This window comes from Pongo pygmaeus, chromosome 3 (genome assembly GCF_028885625.2).
Source record: "Pongo pygmaeus isolate AG05252 chromosome 3, NHGRI_mPonPyg2-v2.0_pri, whole genome shotgun sequence".
NCBI classification, from domain to species: domain Eukaryota; kingdom Metazoa; phylum Chordata; class Mammalia; order Primates; family Hominidae; genus Pongo; species Pongo pygmaeus.
The window spans coordinates 49,560,652-49,576,938 of record NC_072376.2 but is presented as its reverse complement, the minus strand read 5'-3'; the positions used below and the strand labels follow the sequence as shown (position 1 = coordinate 49,576,938).

Below are 16,287 nucleotides of genomic sequence, written 5' to 3'. Positions count from 1 at the left end.
GCAACATAGTAGTGAAGAAAGCATTTCTTATTCGTCTTGAACTCTTCTCTCACCCTAGCTGACTTACCATGGGGCTAATGATATAGCTAAGCACTTGACATATATCATCCAATGTAATTGTTATCATTACCCTGAGGTAGATATTGTTATGCCTTTTATACAGGTGAGATAATTGGTATTTACACTGTTCTGAACCAATGAGAATGTGGTGATGTGGCCTACATTCCAGGATGCTGAAAAAGAGAATATAGCTCTGTGATTTTAGGCTGCAGTAGTGGGAAGATTGAGTCAGGAAAGTTGTCTCTGGATATCACTTAAATAGAACTGGTGGGTCTTGAAGATATTTATATTTACCTGGTTCCTCTGCTTCTCCAGGCCCATTGTGTTGATCAAATAGAAAAAGGAACAGTGTGGTTGAATTTCTTATATTTTGGTCATAATTCTTAGAGAGCAAGGTAGCTGCTGATTCATAGAGCACACTTACATCTTTGCCATAAGTGCCTCCCAAAGCTTCTCAGTTATCAGATCCATTCCTGACTAGACTTTTAAAATAAAATTCAATAAAGAAGGCAGAGAACTAGATTGCTAAAGGATAATCCAAATAACTAAGTGACTACAAGCAATGGACAAGGAAGGATAATGTGTCATCTTTGTAGCTGGGTAAACTGGGGCTCATTTCTGTCATTAGATCATACAGTCTACAGTGTAAGAAAAACTAAAAGCCTGGATTATTCTTTCATTTTTCACCCTCCCCAACCATACCCCTCAACCCCTCAATAAGGTTGTATTTTTGTGGTTTTTTTTTTTTTTTTTAGAGACAGGGGTCTTGCTATGTTGCCCAGGCTTGAGCACAGTGGCTGTTCACAGGCGCAATCATAGTGCCAGCCTGAAACTCCTGGGCTCAAGCAATCCTCCTACTTCAGCCTCCCGAGTAGCGGGAACTACAGATGTGTGCCACTGCACCTGGCGCAGGAATTCTTTTTCCTCTTCAAGGTTATCTGGTATATTCTGGTATATTTATTCTGATTTCATTTGTATAAAAATATTAGTTTAGGGGTAGAGACAAATTTTATCTACTCCTAGACCAGCAAATTATCCTGTTACAATACAATACTAAAATGCTTAAATTCTCTGGTTTTAAAGGTTATTTGCTTTAAAGCAGAAGAAACCAACTATAGCTAACTTAAGAAAAAATAAATTTATTATAAGAACATAGAATGACTGGAAGAGTAGCAAACCTTCAGGGACTAGGAAGCAGTTACTTGTGCTAAGAACCATCTGATTAGGAAACTGGATCCTTCTTTGTTCTTCTGCTCAAGTTCCAATTTCAGAAAGCAAGCATTTTCTGGCCTAACTTGAGTCACATTTTTTGCTCCCCCCATTTTTTAAGGGACAGGGTCTTACCCTGTCACCCAGGCTGGGGTGCAGTGGCTCTATCATAACTCATGCAGCCTCGAACTCCCGGACTCAAGGAATCCTCCTGCCTTAGCCTCCTGAGCAGCTGGCACTACAGGTGTGAGTTACCACACCTAGCTAATTTTTTCAATTTTTGTAGAGACAGGATCTCGCTATGTTGCTCAGGCTGGTCTGAAACTCCTGGTCTCAAGTGATCTTCCCACCTGGACTTCCCAAAGTGCTGGGATCACAGGTGTGAGCCACCACACTTGGCTTACATTCTTATGCTTTAATTGAGGGAGAGCAAGGTACCTAACTATTGTCTACCAGATTGTATTCAATGGGAAAGGTGGTAATTCCTCAACAGAGAATGGACACATGGTCAATTAAAAAGGATAAATAAGACACACAGATAGGTAAAACTATGGTCATACAGTAAGCCATTGAAGTGAAGTAATGACAGTAATCTCCATTAGATTCCAATTGCTGAGTTTTCTCTCACTCTCTATTAATACAGGTAACACTCCCAAACCTTTTCAGTGTCATTGATTATTTTGTGAAGGAGACTCGAGGAAATTTAAGACCATTTATATGTTCAACTGATGAAAACACTGGTATGTTTTTCACTTCATTGCTATGTTAAGGGAAACAAAACAAAACAAAATTCCCCAAACTCTGCATATGATTTATAATACCAGCCAGGCAGGAACTGTAGTTCAGTCTTTAAATTTATCCATTTGGAAATCATTTTGTCACTCAGTCTGTGAAAATAGGAAAGTACCAATATGTATTATGAACAGAGTATGGGTGCATTCTAGGGAATGGAAAACCCTGAGGTATGCATTATTACTATTAACTTCATTCTGTCATTCTACTCAGCTTTATCTAACAAATTCAGAGGTAAGAGAAAACCATAATCATACAAGTTAATGGAAACCAAATGGAATTTAAAGGGATAGTCTGTCAACAACGTTAGATGCATAATACAGGATAAAATGAATGAAGATTAAGAAGAGACGATGGGAACTGGTGATTAGCCAATAGATGACTTGAGAGAGAAGTTGTATTCCACTATGAAGGCAGAAGTCAGATTGCAAAATAACAAGGAATGAGTGGGTGGTGAGGAATTACAGATAAAGATTGTAGCTAGGACCAGCTACAGAATTTGCCAGCCCCTTGTTCATAAATTAAGAATTTCAAAAACAGTTATAGCAAACCATCAAACCAAGCATGAGACCCTATGCAACTGCACAGTTTACACACCCCTGAAACTGGCTCTCTTTGCAGTCCAATTTCTGGCAGAGCAAGCCAGGCTGAATGTAATAGTCTCTCTCTATCTTATGCAACAGTTCCTGGTACACATGGTCACTGGCAAACTGTAAGCAGGAGAGAGAAAATATCTCCAGCTTGTTTGGATTTCAGTTATCAAAACAAGTCTCTTTTTCTACAGATTATGGGGGAAAGCAACCTTATTTGGCTACCTGCATTGGGGCATATCTGGATAGTCTTATTAATTAAAAGGATAGCAAGTTTAAAAGTCCAAGTTCTTAAAACATGATTATGAATCTTGTGATGCCAAATAATAACAGTAACCAAAACCACAGAATCTCAGGATCTGAAGGAACTTTAGAAAATTACAGTATCTTATCTGTTTAGAACTCACCTGCACATTCAGTACAGGAAACATCTCTAGGATATGACCCCTTCGGCTTGTTTGTAAATTGTGAATGTAAGAGGGCTTAAATTTGATTTTTGAAGCAGCACAGTTCACTTCTGGACAGTTCTCATATTAGAGAATTCTTCCTTGATATTGAGTCTGAAGCATTCCTTCAACTTCTACATATTAATCCAATTTCTGGCTTTGAAACAATATGACTTAAAAGCCCATCAAATATTTACAAATGTCTACAATGTCTTCCCTCAGTTTTTTACTCTCTGTCATCTAAATTATTGGTTCCTGAATTTCTCTTACTCTCATCTTTGATGTTCTTTTTACATTGTCTAATTTTTAAACTTGTCACTTAAAATATAACCCTACTGAATAATAATAAGCATCTTTTTATATGTTATTTGCCAGTATATATTTTATTTGGGAAAGTATCTATTTAAATCTTTTGCCCGTATTTTTATTGGGTTGTTTTTTCTTTCATACTTGTTTTGAGAGCTCTGAACCGATACAAGCTTTTGTGTGTGTGTGTGTGTGTGTGATTGGGAAGTATTTTCTTAGTCTGTGATTTGTCTTTTCATTCTTTTAACAGTGTCTTTGGGAGAGCAGAAGTTTTAAATTTTGCTTCTGTAGATTGTACTTTGGTGTTATACCTGAGAACTCTGCCTAACCTAAAATCACAAAGACTATTTTCCTGTTTTCTTTTAGAAGTGTTGTAATTTCATGTTTCACATTTAGATCTATGATACATTTTGAATTTTTTTTAAACTGGGAGGGATGGGTCAAGATTCATTTAGTTGCATTTAGATGGGTAATTGTTCCAGCCCCATTTGTTTAAAAAGATTATCCCGCTGAACATGGCAGCCCACACCTATAATCCCAGCACTTTGGGAGGACAAGGCAGGAGGATCACTTTGAGAGCATCCTGGGCAACATAGGAAGACTTCATTTCTCCAAAAAAAAAAAAAAAAAAAAAAAATGCTGGGTCTGGTAGCACATGCCTGTAGTCCTAGCTACTTGGGAAGGTGAGGCAGCCAGAAGTTCAAGGTTGCAGTGCACTATGACTGTGTCAATGCACAATGTGAAAGGGCAAGAGTGAGACCCTTTCTCTAAAAAGTAAAAATAAAAATAAATGCTTCTCCATTGAATTGTCTTTGCAACATTTGTAAAAATCTATAGACCATTTTTGTATGGATTAATTTCCAATGATATATGCTCCCACCCTTTTGCCACACTTACTATTACTATAACTTCATAGTAATTCTTGAAATTAGGAGGATTAGTTTGTTCTTTGCTCTTTTCTTTTTCAAAATTGTTTGGACTAGTCTAGTTTCTTTGCCTTTCATTCTAAATTTTGAATCAGCCTGTTGCTATCCAGAGAACAATCCTCCTGAGACTTTGACTGGATTATGTCGAATCTGTTGATCAGTTCAGGAAGAACTGACATCATAATATTGAGTCTTCCAGTTGAGGAATGCAATATATTGGTACATTTGGGCTGTCCTTGATTTCTTTCATAGTGCTTTGTTTCAGCATAGAACATCGGCACACATTTTGTTTGATTTATAGGTATTTAAATTTTTGTTGCTGGTAAATGATATTCTGTAAAATTTGAATTCCATTGTTCATTGGTAGTGATATGGTTTGGCTGTGTTTTCCCACCCAAATCTCATCTCGAATTGTAATCCCCAAATGTTGAGGTAGGGACCTGGTAGGAGGTAATTGGATCATGGGGCTGGTTTGCCCCATGCTGTTCTCCTGATACTGAGGGAGTTCTCATGAGATCTGATGGTTTTAAAGTGGCCATTTTCCCTGTGCTGTCTCTTTCCTGCCACCTTGTGAAGACATGTCTTGCTTCCTCTTCGCCTTCTGTCATGATTGTAAGTTTCCTGAGGCTTCTGTAGCCAGGCACAACTGTGAGTCAGTTAAACCTCTTTCTTTGATAAATTACCTAGTCTCAGGTAGTATCTTTATAGCAGTGTGAAAATGGACTAATACAAGAATTGGTATTGGCAGAGTCGGGTCCTGCTATAAAGTGATTTTGGAACTGGGCAACAGGCAGAGGGTGGAACAGGTTGGAGGGCTCAGAAGAAGACAAAAAGATGTGGGAAAGTTTGGAACTTTCTAGAGACTTATTGAATAGTTTTGACCAAAATGCTGATAGAGATATGGACAATGAAGTCCAGGTTGAGGTGGTCTCAGATAGAGATGAGGAACTTGTTGGGAACTGGAGTAAGAGTCATTCATGCTATGCTTTAGCAAAGAGACTTGTGGCATTTTGCCCCTACCCTAGAGATCTGTGGAACTTTGAACTTGAGAAAGATAATTTAGGGTATCTGGCAGAAGAAATTTCTAAGCAGCAAAGTGTTCAAGATGTGACCTGGCTTTTTCTAAAAGTATACAGTCACATGCATTCACAAAGAGATGGTTTGCAATTGGAACTTATGTGTAAAAAGGAAGCAGAGCATAGAGGTTTGGAAAATTTGCAGCCTGATCATGTGGTAGAAAAGAAAACTCATTTTCTGGGGACAAATTCAAGCTGGCTGCAAAAATTTGCATAAGAAACAAGAAGCCAAATGTTAATCACCAAGACAATGGGGAAAATGTCTCCACGGCATGTCAGAAATTTTCAAGGCAGCCCCTTTTATCACAGGCCTGGAGGCCTAGGAGGGAAAAATAGTTTTGTGGGCTGGACACAGGGCCCCACTGCTCTGTGCAGCCTCAAGACATGGCACCCTCTGTCCCAGCTGTGCCAGCTCCAGCCGTGGCTAAAAGGGGTTGAGGTACAGCTCAGGTTGGTGCTTCAGAAGGTAGAAGCCCCAAGCCTTGGTGGCTTCCATGAGGTGTTGAGCCTGCAGGTGCGCAGAAGACAAGAATTGAGGTTTGGGAACCTCTGCCTAGATTTTAGAGAATGTATGAAAATGCCTGGATGTCCAGCCAGAAGTCTGCTCTAGGGGTAGAGCCCTAATGGAGAACCTCGACTAGGGCAGTGCAGAGGGGAAATGTAGGGTTAGAGCCCCCACACAGAGTTCCCACTGGCACTGCCTAGTGGAGCTATGAGAAGAGAACCACCATCCTCCAGAACCCAGAATGGTAGATCCACCCACAGCTTGCACCATGTGTCTGGAAATGCCACAGGCACTTAATGCCAGCCCATGAAAGCAACCGCAGGGGATTTACCCTGCAGAGCCATAGGGGTGGAGCTGTCCATGGCCCTGGGAGCCCACCCCTTGAATCAGCGTGCCCTGGATGTGAGACATGGAGTCAAAGAAGATTATTTTGGAGCTTTAAGATTTAATAATTGCCTTGTTGGCTTTCAAACTTGCATGGATCCTGTAGCCCCTTTGTTTTGGCCAATTTCTCCCATTTTGAATGGCTGTATTTACCCAATGCCTGTACCCCCATTGTATCTTGGAAGTAACTAATCTTTGATTTTACAGGCTCTCAGGCAGAAGGGACTTGCCTTGTCTCATATGAGACTTTGCACTTGGAGTTTTGGGTTAATGCTGAAATGAGTTAAGACTTTGAGGGACTGTTGGGAAGGCATAATAGGTTTTGAAATGTGAAATGGATATGAGATTTGGGAGGGGCCAGGAGTGGAATGATATGGTTTGGCTCTGTGTCCCCACCCAAATCTCATCTCAAATTGTAATTCCCAGGTGTTGAGGGAGGGATCTGATGGGAGGTGATTGGGTCATGGGGGCAGTTTCTCCCATGCTGTTCTTATGATAATGAGTTCTCACAAGATCTGATGGTTTAAAAGTGGCAGTTTCCCTTGCATTCTCTTTTTCTCTTGGCTATTGTGAATAGTGTTGTTACAAACACAGAAGTGCAAATATCTCTTTAGTACACTGATTTCCTTTCTTTGGGGTATATACCTAGCAGTGGGATTGCTGGGTCATATGGTAGTTCTATTTTTCTTTTTTTGAGGAGCCTTCATACTGTTTTCTAAAGTTGCTCTACTAATTTACATTCCCACTAACAGTGTATGAAGGTTCCCTTTTCTCTACATCCTTGCCAGCTTGGTTATTGCCTGTCTTTTGAATATAAGCCATTTTAAATGGGGTGAGATGATATCACATTGTAGTTAAATCTGCATTTCTCTGATGATCAGTGATGTTGAGCACCTTTTCATATGCCTGTTTGCCATTTGTATGTCTTCTTTTGAGAAATGTCTATTCAGATATTTTGCCCATTTGTAGTTGTTTTATTAGATTTATTTCCTGTGGAGTTATTGAACTCCTTATATATTCTGGTTATTAATTCCTTGTCAGATGTGTAGTTTGCAAATATTTTCTCCCATTCTGTGGGTTGTCTCTTCACTTTAATGATTGTTTCCTTTGTTGTGCAGAAGCTTTTTAACTTAATGTGATCCCATTTGTTTATTTTTGCTTTGGTTGCCTGTGCTTGTGTTTTACTCAAAACATTTTTGTCTAGACCAAGTTCCTGGAGAGTTTTCCCAATGTTTTCTTGGAGTAGTTCCACAGTTTCATAGTTTCAGGTAATGAAGGGTTGCTGAATTTTATCAAATGCTTTTTCAGCATCAATTGAAATGATCATATAACTGTTGTTCTTCATTCTGTTGATACAATGTATTACATTGATTGATTTACATATGTTGAGTCATCCTTGTATCCCAGGGATGATAAATCCCACTTGATCATGTTAGATAATCTAATATGTTGTTGAATTTTGTTTGCTAGTATTTTGTTGAGGAGTTTTACATCAATGTTCATCAGAGATATTGGCCTGTAGTTTTTTATAATGTGTCTTTGTCTAGTTTTGTTATTAAGGTAATACTAGCACTGCAGAATGACTTTGGAAGTATTTACTCCTCCTCTATTTTTTTGAATCATCTTAGTAGGATTGGTATTAGTCCTTCTTTAAACATTTGATAGAATTCAGCAGTGAAGCCATTGGGTCCCAGGCTCTTCTTTGCTGGGAGACTTTTTATTATGGCTTTGAACTCATTATTTATTATTGGCCTATTCATGTTTTGGATTTTTCATGGTTTCATCTTGGTAGGTTGTATGTGTCTAGAAATTTATCTATTTCTTCTCAATTTTCCAATTTATTGGCATATAGTTGCTCATAGTAGTCTCTAATTATCCTTTTAATTTCTGTGGTATCAGTTGTAATGTCTCCTTTTTCATCTCTGATAGTATATATTTGAGTCTTCTTTTTTTCTTTGAGTAAAGGTTTGTTGATTTTCTTTTTTATTTTTATTTTTTTTAATTTTTGAGATGGAGTCTCAGTCTGTCACCCAGACTGGAGTGCAGTGGCGCAATCTCGGCTCACTGCAACCTCCACCTCCCGGGTTCAAGCGATTCTCCTGCCTCAGCCTCCCAAGTACCTGGGATTACAAGTGTGTGCCACCACGGCTGGCTCATTTTTGTATTTTTAGTAGAGATGGGGTTTCACCACGTTGGCCAGGCTGGTCTCGAACTCCTGACCTCAAGTGATCCACCTGCCTCGGCCTCCCAAAGTATTGGGATTACAGGTGTGAGCCACCATGCCCAGCTTATTTTTTCAAAAAACTTTTTGTTTCAATAATCTTTTGTATTTTTTTAAATTTAACTTTCATTTATTTCTGCTGTGATCTTTATTGTTTCTTTCTTCTACTAATTTTGGGTTTGGTTTGTTCCTGCTTTTGTAGTTCTTTATGATGCATCATTATGTTGTTTATTTGAAACTTTTCTACTTTTCTGATGTAGATGCTTATTGGTATAAACTTTGCTGTTAGTACTGCTTTTGCTCTATCTCATAGATTTTGGTCTGTTGAATTGCCATTTTGATTTGTTTCAAGAAATCTTTAAATTTCCTTTTTAATTTATTCATTGACCCACTGGTCATTCAGAAGCATTTTGTTCAATTTTCATGTGTTTGTATAGTTTCCAAAGTTCCTCTTGTTACTGCTTTCTAGTTTTATTCCATTGTGGTTAGAGATGATGCTTGATATTACTTCAATTTTTTTTGAATGTTTTAAAGAGTTGTTTTGTGGCCTTACATATGGTCTATCCTTGAAAATAATTCATGTTCTGAAGAAAAAAATGTGTATTCTGTAGATGCTGAATGAAATGTTCTGTAAATTTCTATTAGGTTCATTTGGTCTATAGTGCAGATTATGTCCAATGTTTGTTGATCTTCTGTCTGGCTGAAAATGGGGTGTTGATGTTTCTAGCTATTATTGTACTGGGGTCTATCTCTCTCTTTAGCTATAATATATTTGCTTTACATATATAAATGCACCCAGCATTGGGTGCATATATATTATATGTATTTACAATTGTACTTCTTGCTGAATTGACCCTTTCATCATTATATAATGACCTTTCTTTTTATAATTTTTGACTTGAAATCTATTTTGTCTGATATAACTACTCCTGATTTTAGATTTCTATTTGTGGAATATCTGTTTCCATCTCTTTAGTTTTAGTCTATGTGTGTCTTTATACGTGAAGTATGTTTCTGGTAGGCAACAGATCGGTGAGTCTTGTTTTTTATCCTTTCAGCCACTCTATATCTTTTGATTGATGAGTTTAGTCCATTTATATTCAATGTATTATTGATAAGGACTTACTACTGCCATTTTGTTACTTGTTTTCTCATTGTTTTGTGGTCTTCTCTTCCTTCCTACCGTCTTTCTTGTCTTTTTTGTGAAGGTGATTTTCTCTGGTGGTATCTTTAATTTCTTGCTTTTTATTTTTTGTGTATGTTGTAGGTTTTTTAAATTTGAAATACCATGAAGTTTTCAAATAACATCTTATAACCCATTATCTTAAACTGATGACAACTTAACATTGACTGCAAAAACAAGCAAACAGAAACTAATAATAGCTCTATACTTTGACTATGTACCCACACTTTTAAATTTGTTATTTCTATCTTCTTATACTGTCTATGTCTTGAAAAGTTGTAGTTATTTTTGATTGGTTCATCTTTTAGTCTATTTAAGATATAAGTAGTTTACTCACCACAATTACGGTGTTATAATATTCTGTTTTGTCTGTGTATTATTACCAGTCAGTTTTGTCCCAAAGAAATAAGATGACTTCTTATAGCTCATTAATGTCCTTTTCTATCAGATTGAAGAACTCTCTTCAGCATTTCTTGTAGGACAGGTCTGGTATTGATGAAATCCCCCAGCTTTTGTTTGTCTAGGAAAGTATGTCTCCTCCATGTTTGAAGGATATTTTCACTGGATATACTATTCTAGGAGGAAAGTTTTTTGCCTTCTGCACATTAAATATATCATGCTCTCCTGGCCTGTAAGGTTTCCACTGAGAAGTCTGCTGGCAAATGTATTGGAGCTCCTTTGTATTTTGTTTGTTGCTTTTCTCTTGCTGCTTTTAGGATAATTTCTTTATCCTATCCTTGGGAGTTAGAATATTAAGTGCCTTGAAGTAGTCTTCTTGGAGTTAAATCTGCTTGGTGTTCTATAACCTTTTGTACTTGAATATTTATATCTTTCTCTAGATTTGGAAAGTTCTCTGTTATTCCATTGAATAAACTTTCTACCTTGATATCTCTGTCTACCTTCTCTTTAAGACCAGTAACTGTTAGATTTGCTCTTTTGAGGCTTTTTTTCGAGATATTGTAGGTGTGCTTCATTCCTTTTTATTCTTTCTTCTTTTGTCTCCTCTGTGTTTCTTCAAATAGCCTGTCTTCAAGCTCACTAATCCTTTCTTCTGCTTGATCAATTCTGCTATTGAGAGATTCTGATATATCCTTCAGAATGTCAATTTTTCAGGTCCAGAATTTCTGCTTGACTTTAAAAAATTATTTCAATCTCTTCATTAAACTGTGTAATAGGATTTTGAATTCCTTCTCTGTGTTTTCTTGATTTTCGTTGAGCTTCCTAGAAATGGCTATTTTGAATTTACCGTCGGAAAGTTTACATATCTTTGTCACTCCAGAATTAGTCACTGGTGCTTTACTTAGTTCATTTTGTAAGGTCATATTTACCTGTATGGTCCTGATGCTTGTGTTTGTTGATGTCTGGGCATTAAAGAGTTAGGTACTTAATCTAGTCTTCACAGTGTGTGCTTGTTTGTACCCATCCTTCTTGGAAAGGTTTTCCCAGTCTTCCAAAAGAATTGAGTATTCTGATCTAAGTCTTTGGTCACAGCAGTCACATGTACATTAGGGGGCATGTGGGCCCAGGAACACTGTGACTCTTGCAGACTTGTAGAGTACTGCCTTGATGGTCTTGGGTAAGATCTAAAAGAATGTCTTGGATTACCAGGCAGAGACTCTTGTTCTCTTCCCTTACTTTCCCACCAACAAATGGAGTCTCTCTCTCTCTGTCTGTGCTGAGCTGCCTGGAGCTGGGGGAGGGGTGGACATAAGCACTCCTGTGCCACCACCACTAAGACTGTGCTGGGTCATACCTGGAGCCAGTACAGCACTGAGTCTTGGCCAATGCCCATGGTGACCATTGGCTGGGTACTGCTGATGTTCAGTCAAGGCTCAAGGGCTCATGATTCGGCAAATGGCTAATCCAGCCAAGCTTGTGTCCTTCCCTTCAGATTGGTGAGCTCCTCCACACCAGACCAGAGTGAATCAAGAAATGCCATCCAGGAGCCAGGACCTGGAGTTAGGAACCTTAGCAATGTATTTGGTGCTCTATTCTACTGCAGCTGAGCCGGCACCCAAGGTGTAAGACAAAGTCCTTCTCATTCATTTCTCAGGCAGAAGGAGTCTCTCCCCATGACTACCACCACCCTAGGCCTGTGGCGAGTACTGCCCGGCTACCACTGATGTTCACTCAAGGCCCAAGGGCTCTTCAATCAGTTTGTGGTGAATACTGCCAGGCCTGGGTCTCTCCATTTAGGGTAAGGGGCTCCCCTCTGACCCAAGGTGGGTCCAGAAATGCCATCCAGGAACCAAGGTCTAGACTTGGGAACCACAAGGCCCTGCTTGGTGTTCTACCCCACTGTGGCCAAACTGGTTCCCAAGCTGCAAGACAAAGTCTCCTTTACTCTTCTGTTTCCTTTCCTTAAGCAAAAGTCTCTCCCTATGGCCACAACTAGGAATGTGCTGGGTCATACCTGAAGCCAGCACAGCTCTAGGTCTCAACCCAAGGCCCACAGCAAGTACTGCTTGGCTACTGTTATTGTTTATTCAAGGCTCAAGGGTGCTTTAGTCAGTAGGTGATGAATACTGCCAGGACCGAGTCCTTCCCTTCAAAGCAGTAGATTCCCTTCTGGCCCAGGGCGTGTCTAGAAATGCCCAGAAGCTAGGGCCTGAAATGGAGGCCTCACGACTCTGCCTGATGCCCTGTTCTACTGTGGGTGAGCTGCTTTCCAATTGAGTTGCTTTGCAAGTTTACGCTCCCCTCTTCTCTACTCAAGCAGAAAGGAGGAGTCTTTCCTGGAGTTGTGCTGCCTGAGATTGGGGGAGGGGTAACAGAAGCACTCCCCTGGTCACCCCAGCTGGTGTCTCACTAGGTCATGTGCACTACATGTCCACTGGCTCCAAGCCCAGCACAGCACAGGACTTGCCCAGGACCCTCAGTTTTTGTGGCCTAAACTGCCTTTCAAATTTATTTAGAACCCTAGATCACTTTAGCCTGTGGTGTTGAGACTAGTCAGAACTCAGATTCTGACCACTGGGATGGATGATTCCTCTCTGGCAAGAGCTGGTCTAAATGCTCTGCTCTGTGGTTCTGGCTGAATTCTGCTCTGTGTTGCTTTCTACTGTGACAAGTAGCACTGAGTTCCAATGCGAAGTGCCACAGTCACTGTCTACTTCTTTTCCTAAGCACGCAGATTCTCTCTCTGCACCAGCAGCCACTGCCGGGAGATGGCGGAAGAGACCAGGTTGGCAATTCAAGACTATTTTTCCTACCTTCTTCAGTGTCTCTTTCCTTGCTATGATGTTAAAACCAAGTACTGTAATTGCTCACCTGATTTTTGGTTCTTATTAAGGTGCTTTCTAGTGTAGACAGTTGTTTAATTTGGTGTTCCTGTGGTGGTGGGGGCTGATAGCTAGAGGGTTCTATTTGGCCTTCTTGCTCCACCTCCTCTCTCCATTGGGTTTTTATAGCTTTTCTTTGTTGAGAACATCTATCTTTATATTCAAGAGTGTTTATGACCACCTCATGAAGCATAGCTGCTTTAAAGTCTTCATCTGATAATTTCAACATCCTGGTTATCTTAGTGTTGGCATCCATTGTCTTTTCCCTTGAAAACTGGGGAATTGGTCAAATTCCTTCTTTTGTTTATCAAGTAATTCCTGGTTTTTCATATATCAAGTAATTCTGAATTGTGTCTTGGACATTTTGAATGTCATGTTGTGAGCCTCTGGGTCCTGTTAAAATTCTCTGGTGCATTTTTTAAAAGCAGGCAACCATCTTGATTAGATTGAACCAGTTCTCTCTTACTTTCTGTGGGAAGCCATTCCAATATTGGTTCAGTTTTCAAAGCTTCTGTTGTGCTGTTTTGGGTCTGTATGTCTCAGGAATCATCAGCCTGGGACTTGGTTGTGGTTTATGCCTTAGTTTAGCTGTCAACGCCTTTGCCATCTGTTTTGTATCTGGTTCTGTGCATGCACAATTCAGAGGTGAGCCTGAAATTTGTGTCACTTCATACACAGAACTAGGAGATCACTCTTTTCCAGCTGTCACCTCTCTGGGATTTCTCCACACTCTTGAGCCGCCAAGCGTCCTTTTTCTTGGTGTTCTAGCTAGAATGATGGAGCTTATTAATGACACCTGTGCTGTAATTGCAGTTCTGTGAGACTGCAGTTGCCCAATCTCTCCAAGAAAGTTAGAGATAAGAAAGAGAAAAATGTAATTCCAATTCTCCCCTCTGCCCACTTTTCCTGATTTCTCTGGCTGGAAGGCTAAATTTTCTCTTGGGGTTTTAGGTGCCCATGCTGTCACTGCCAAAGTACTGCACCTTGACTAGGGGCCCCACCCTCAGGGCAGGGCCAGGGAAGAAAAAATAGACAATACAAAAAAAAAATGCACCTTAATGATTTTAGAAACAGACAACCAGATTGCTATTGGTATATGACTGAACGTGTTCAGTTTGCTTTGTGGTCAGGAACAAACTGCTCAGCCTCCCCCTGCATTTCAGATTCCTTTGTTATAGGGACTGGGGAATGACATAAGAACAGATGGAATTAGAGGGGTCTGTGAAGAAAGACTTTAAATAATTAGAATATTATCTGTAGTGTAACGTATTTTCTTTCAAAAGCAGAAAAATGATGGAAAAGTACATGACAATGAAAATAGGACTTTCTAAGAAAAGCTACACAAAAATAAAAACTTATCTTGACAAATAATGCTGATATTTTAAGAAAACTTTGTGGAACCCTAACATTGCTTCAGGAATTTGGACTCATAGCTGGCTGTGGCACAGTGAGACTGCTAGTACATCAAATTTGGGAAATGGGAGTTGTAGAGCAGGTAAGGGTTCCAATCTGGAGATTTGGAAAAAGTTAATATGTAATAAAATATTATCTAAAAGAAAATAAGATTTTCTTTGATCCCTGTTAACCCATGTCAGCATTTGGCTCTCTCTTACACCAGAAGGCAAGAGCAATAATGGAACAAGAATGGTCAAAGATATTTCCCAATTCCAGAAATCAGCGGTTTAAACTAAAAGCCACTTCAACATATAAGGCATATTAAGCTAAAGAGGAAGAAAAAAATTATTAGGTACGAAGTTACAGGTCCAGGATAAAATAAAATTTAAAAAAGCATCTGAATATTCAGTATTTATTTTCCTAACATTTACTAGACAGACCAGCAATGTTCCACACACGAACAAGAAAATCAACTCACTGAAAATAAAGAACCACCGTTTTCTACAATATTGGTTCGCTAATTAAGTTTTTCTGCCCACAATTTCTAGGTCAAGAACCCCGTACGGAAGGGAGAAGTGAAAAGTTGAAGAAAAATCCACACATTGCATGAAATACAATGTGAAAGCTCCTTTGTGTATCTTGGTAATTTATATTTTCAAAACGAAGTTCTTACTTTTAAAGAGAATTACCTATATTCTCCTGATCCTGATTACCAAGTCATTCACCTGAACACCAGAATTAGAATTAAACATTGTACCATACAATTTCATTATCTTATCAGAATGAAACCAATTCACAGGGAGACTAGAGGCTATGGCTGTGGTGGCAACCTGCAGATATACACATTCCCGTGCACTGACATAAGTTGAAAACACATAGTATTTTCTAGGTGGAATTTTTTTCTTTAGGCCTCAATGAAATACATTTCCCCTATATAATTCCAACAGCAGTTTCTCTAGTTCTAAATCCTACCAATTTCCAGAAAACCTAAGTTTTGCTGAAATCTGACTTGACCAATTTATCAAATATGTCATTTTAATTACCTAGCTGGAAGTTAGAGACATGAAATGTACTAGAGGAGCCCTTTTCCAATGGAAATATTATATAATGGAAATAAATGTCTCCATTCCCATGTTTTTCCCTGGTGTCATCTTTTTGCCACTCAAAATCAGCCCATTATTTCCTTGCAAAGATGGTGAAAAGCTGTATCATCATCTTGTGTCGTAAGTATGATGAGCCTGATTGTAAGTACCCAGAGTTCTTAAAAATATGGAACCATAAGCCCCAGACTACATCTACTGAATCAAAATAACAGGGATACTTTTTCATAATTTTTTTCTTCAAAAGCAAACTTCTAAATTGATTTTGATGGTTATCAATTTGGGAATCACACCATCAACTAAGAATGAAAAGATACGGTCTATATTCTACAGAGGAAAGACTATGTGAGACAGAGGGAGAAAACAGCCATTGACAACTCAAGGAGGCCTCGGGGGGAAAAAAAGATCAACCTGGCCAAAACCTTGAACATCTGGCTTCTTGACTTGTGAGAAAATAAATTTGTGTTCTTTAATCCACATGGTCTGCGGTATTTGTAATGACAATCCTAGCAAACTAATTCAGTGAGCACCCTGGAATGCCTGAAAATATGCAGAGTTCTCTCAGACTTACTGAATTATAATTTCGGGGGTGGGGGGGCGGCGCTGAGGCTGGTCCAGAAATCTGCCTTTTAAGCATACACCACAGGTAATTGCTGTACATAACAAATTTGAGAACCGGTTCTTTAAGATCTACTATAATATGAAGATAAATAATCCGTGTAGCAATATACGCAAAATCAAGTCAGGCTTTCTTTTAAATGGAGAGGCAGTGACAATTAATAAGGAATCATAAATATGACAAATGAAAACATT

General features: G+C 39.0%; 1 protein-coding gene across 1 annotated transcript in view; it reads left to right on the top strand.

Annotated features, from left to right (window-relative positions):
• The window catches only part of STAP1 (signal transducing adaptor family member 1), a 48,040-nt gene extending 32,530 nt beyond the window's left edge, over window positions 1-15,510 (top strand). Inside the window, exons 8-9 of the mRNA XM_054486164.2 lie at window positions 1,913-2,009; window positions 14,923-15,510. Coding sequence (XP_054342139.1) covers window positions 1,913-2,009; window positions 14,923-14,984 — 159 coding nt within the window. The 3' untranslated portion in view covers window positions 14,985-15,510. The remainder of the gene's footprint in view (window positions 1-1,912; window positions 2,010-14,922) is intronic.
• The last annotated feature ends 777 nt before the right edge of the window (window positions 15,511-16,287 follow it).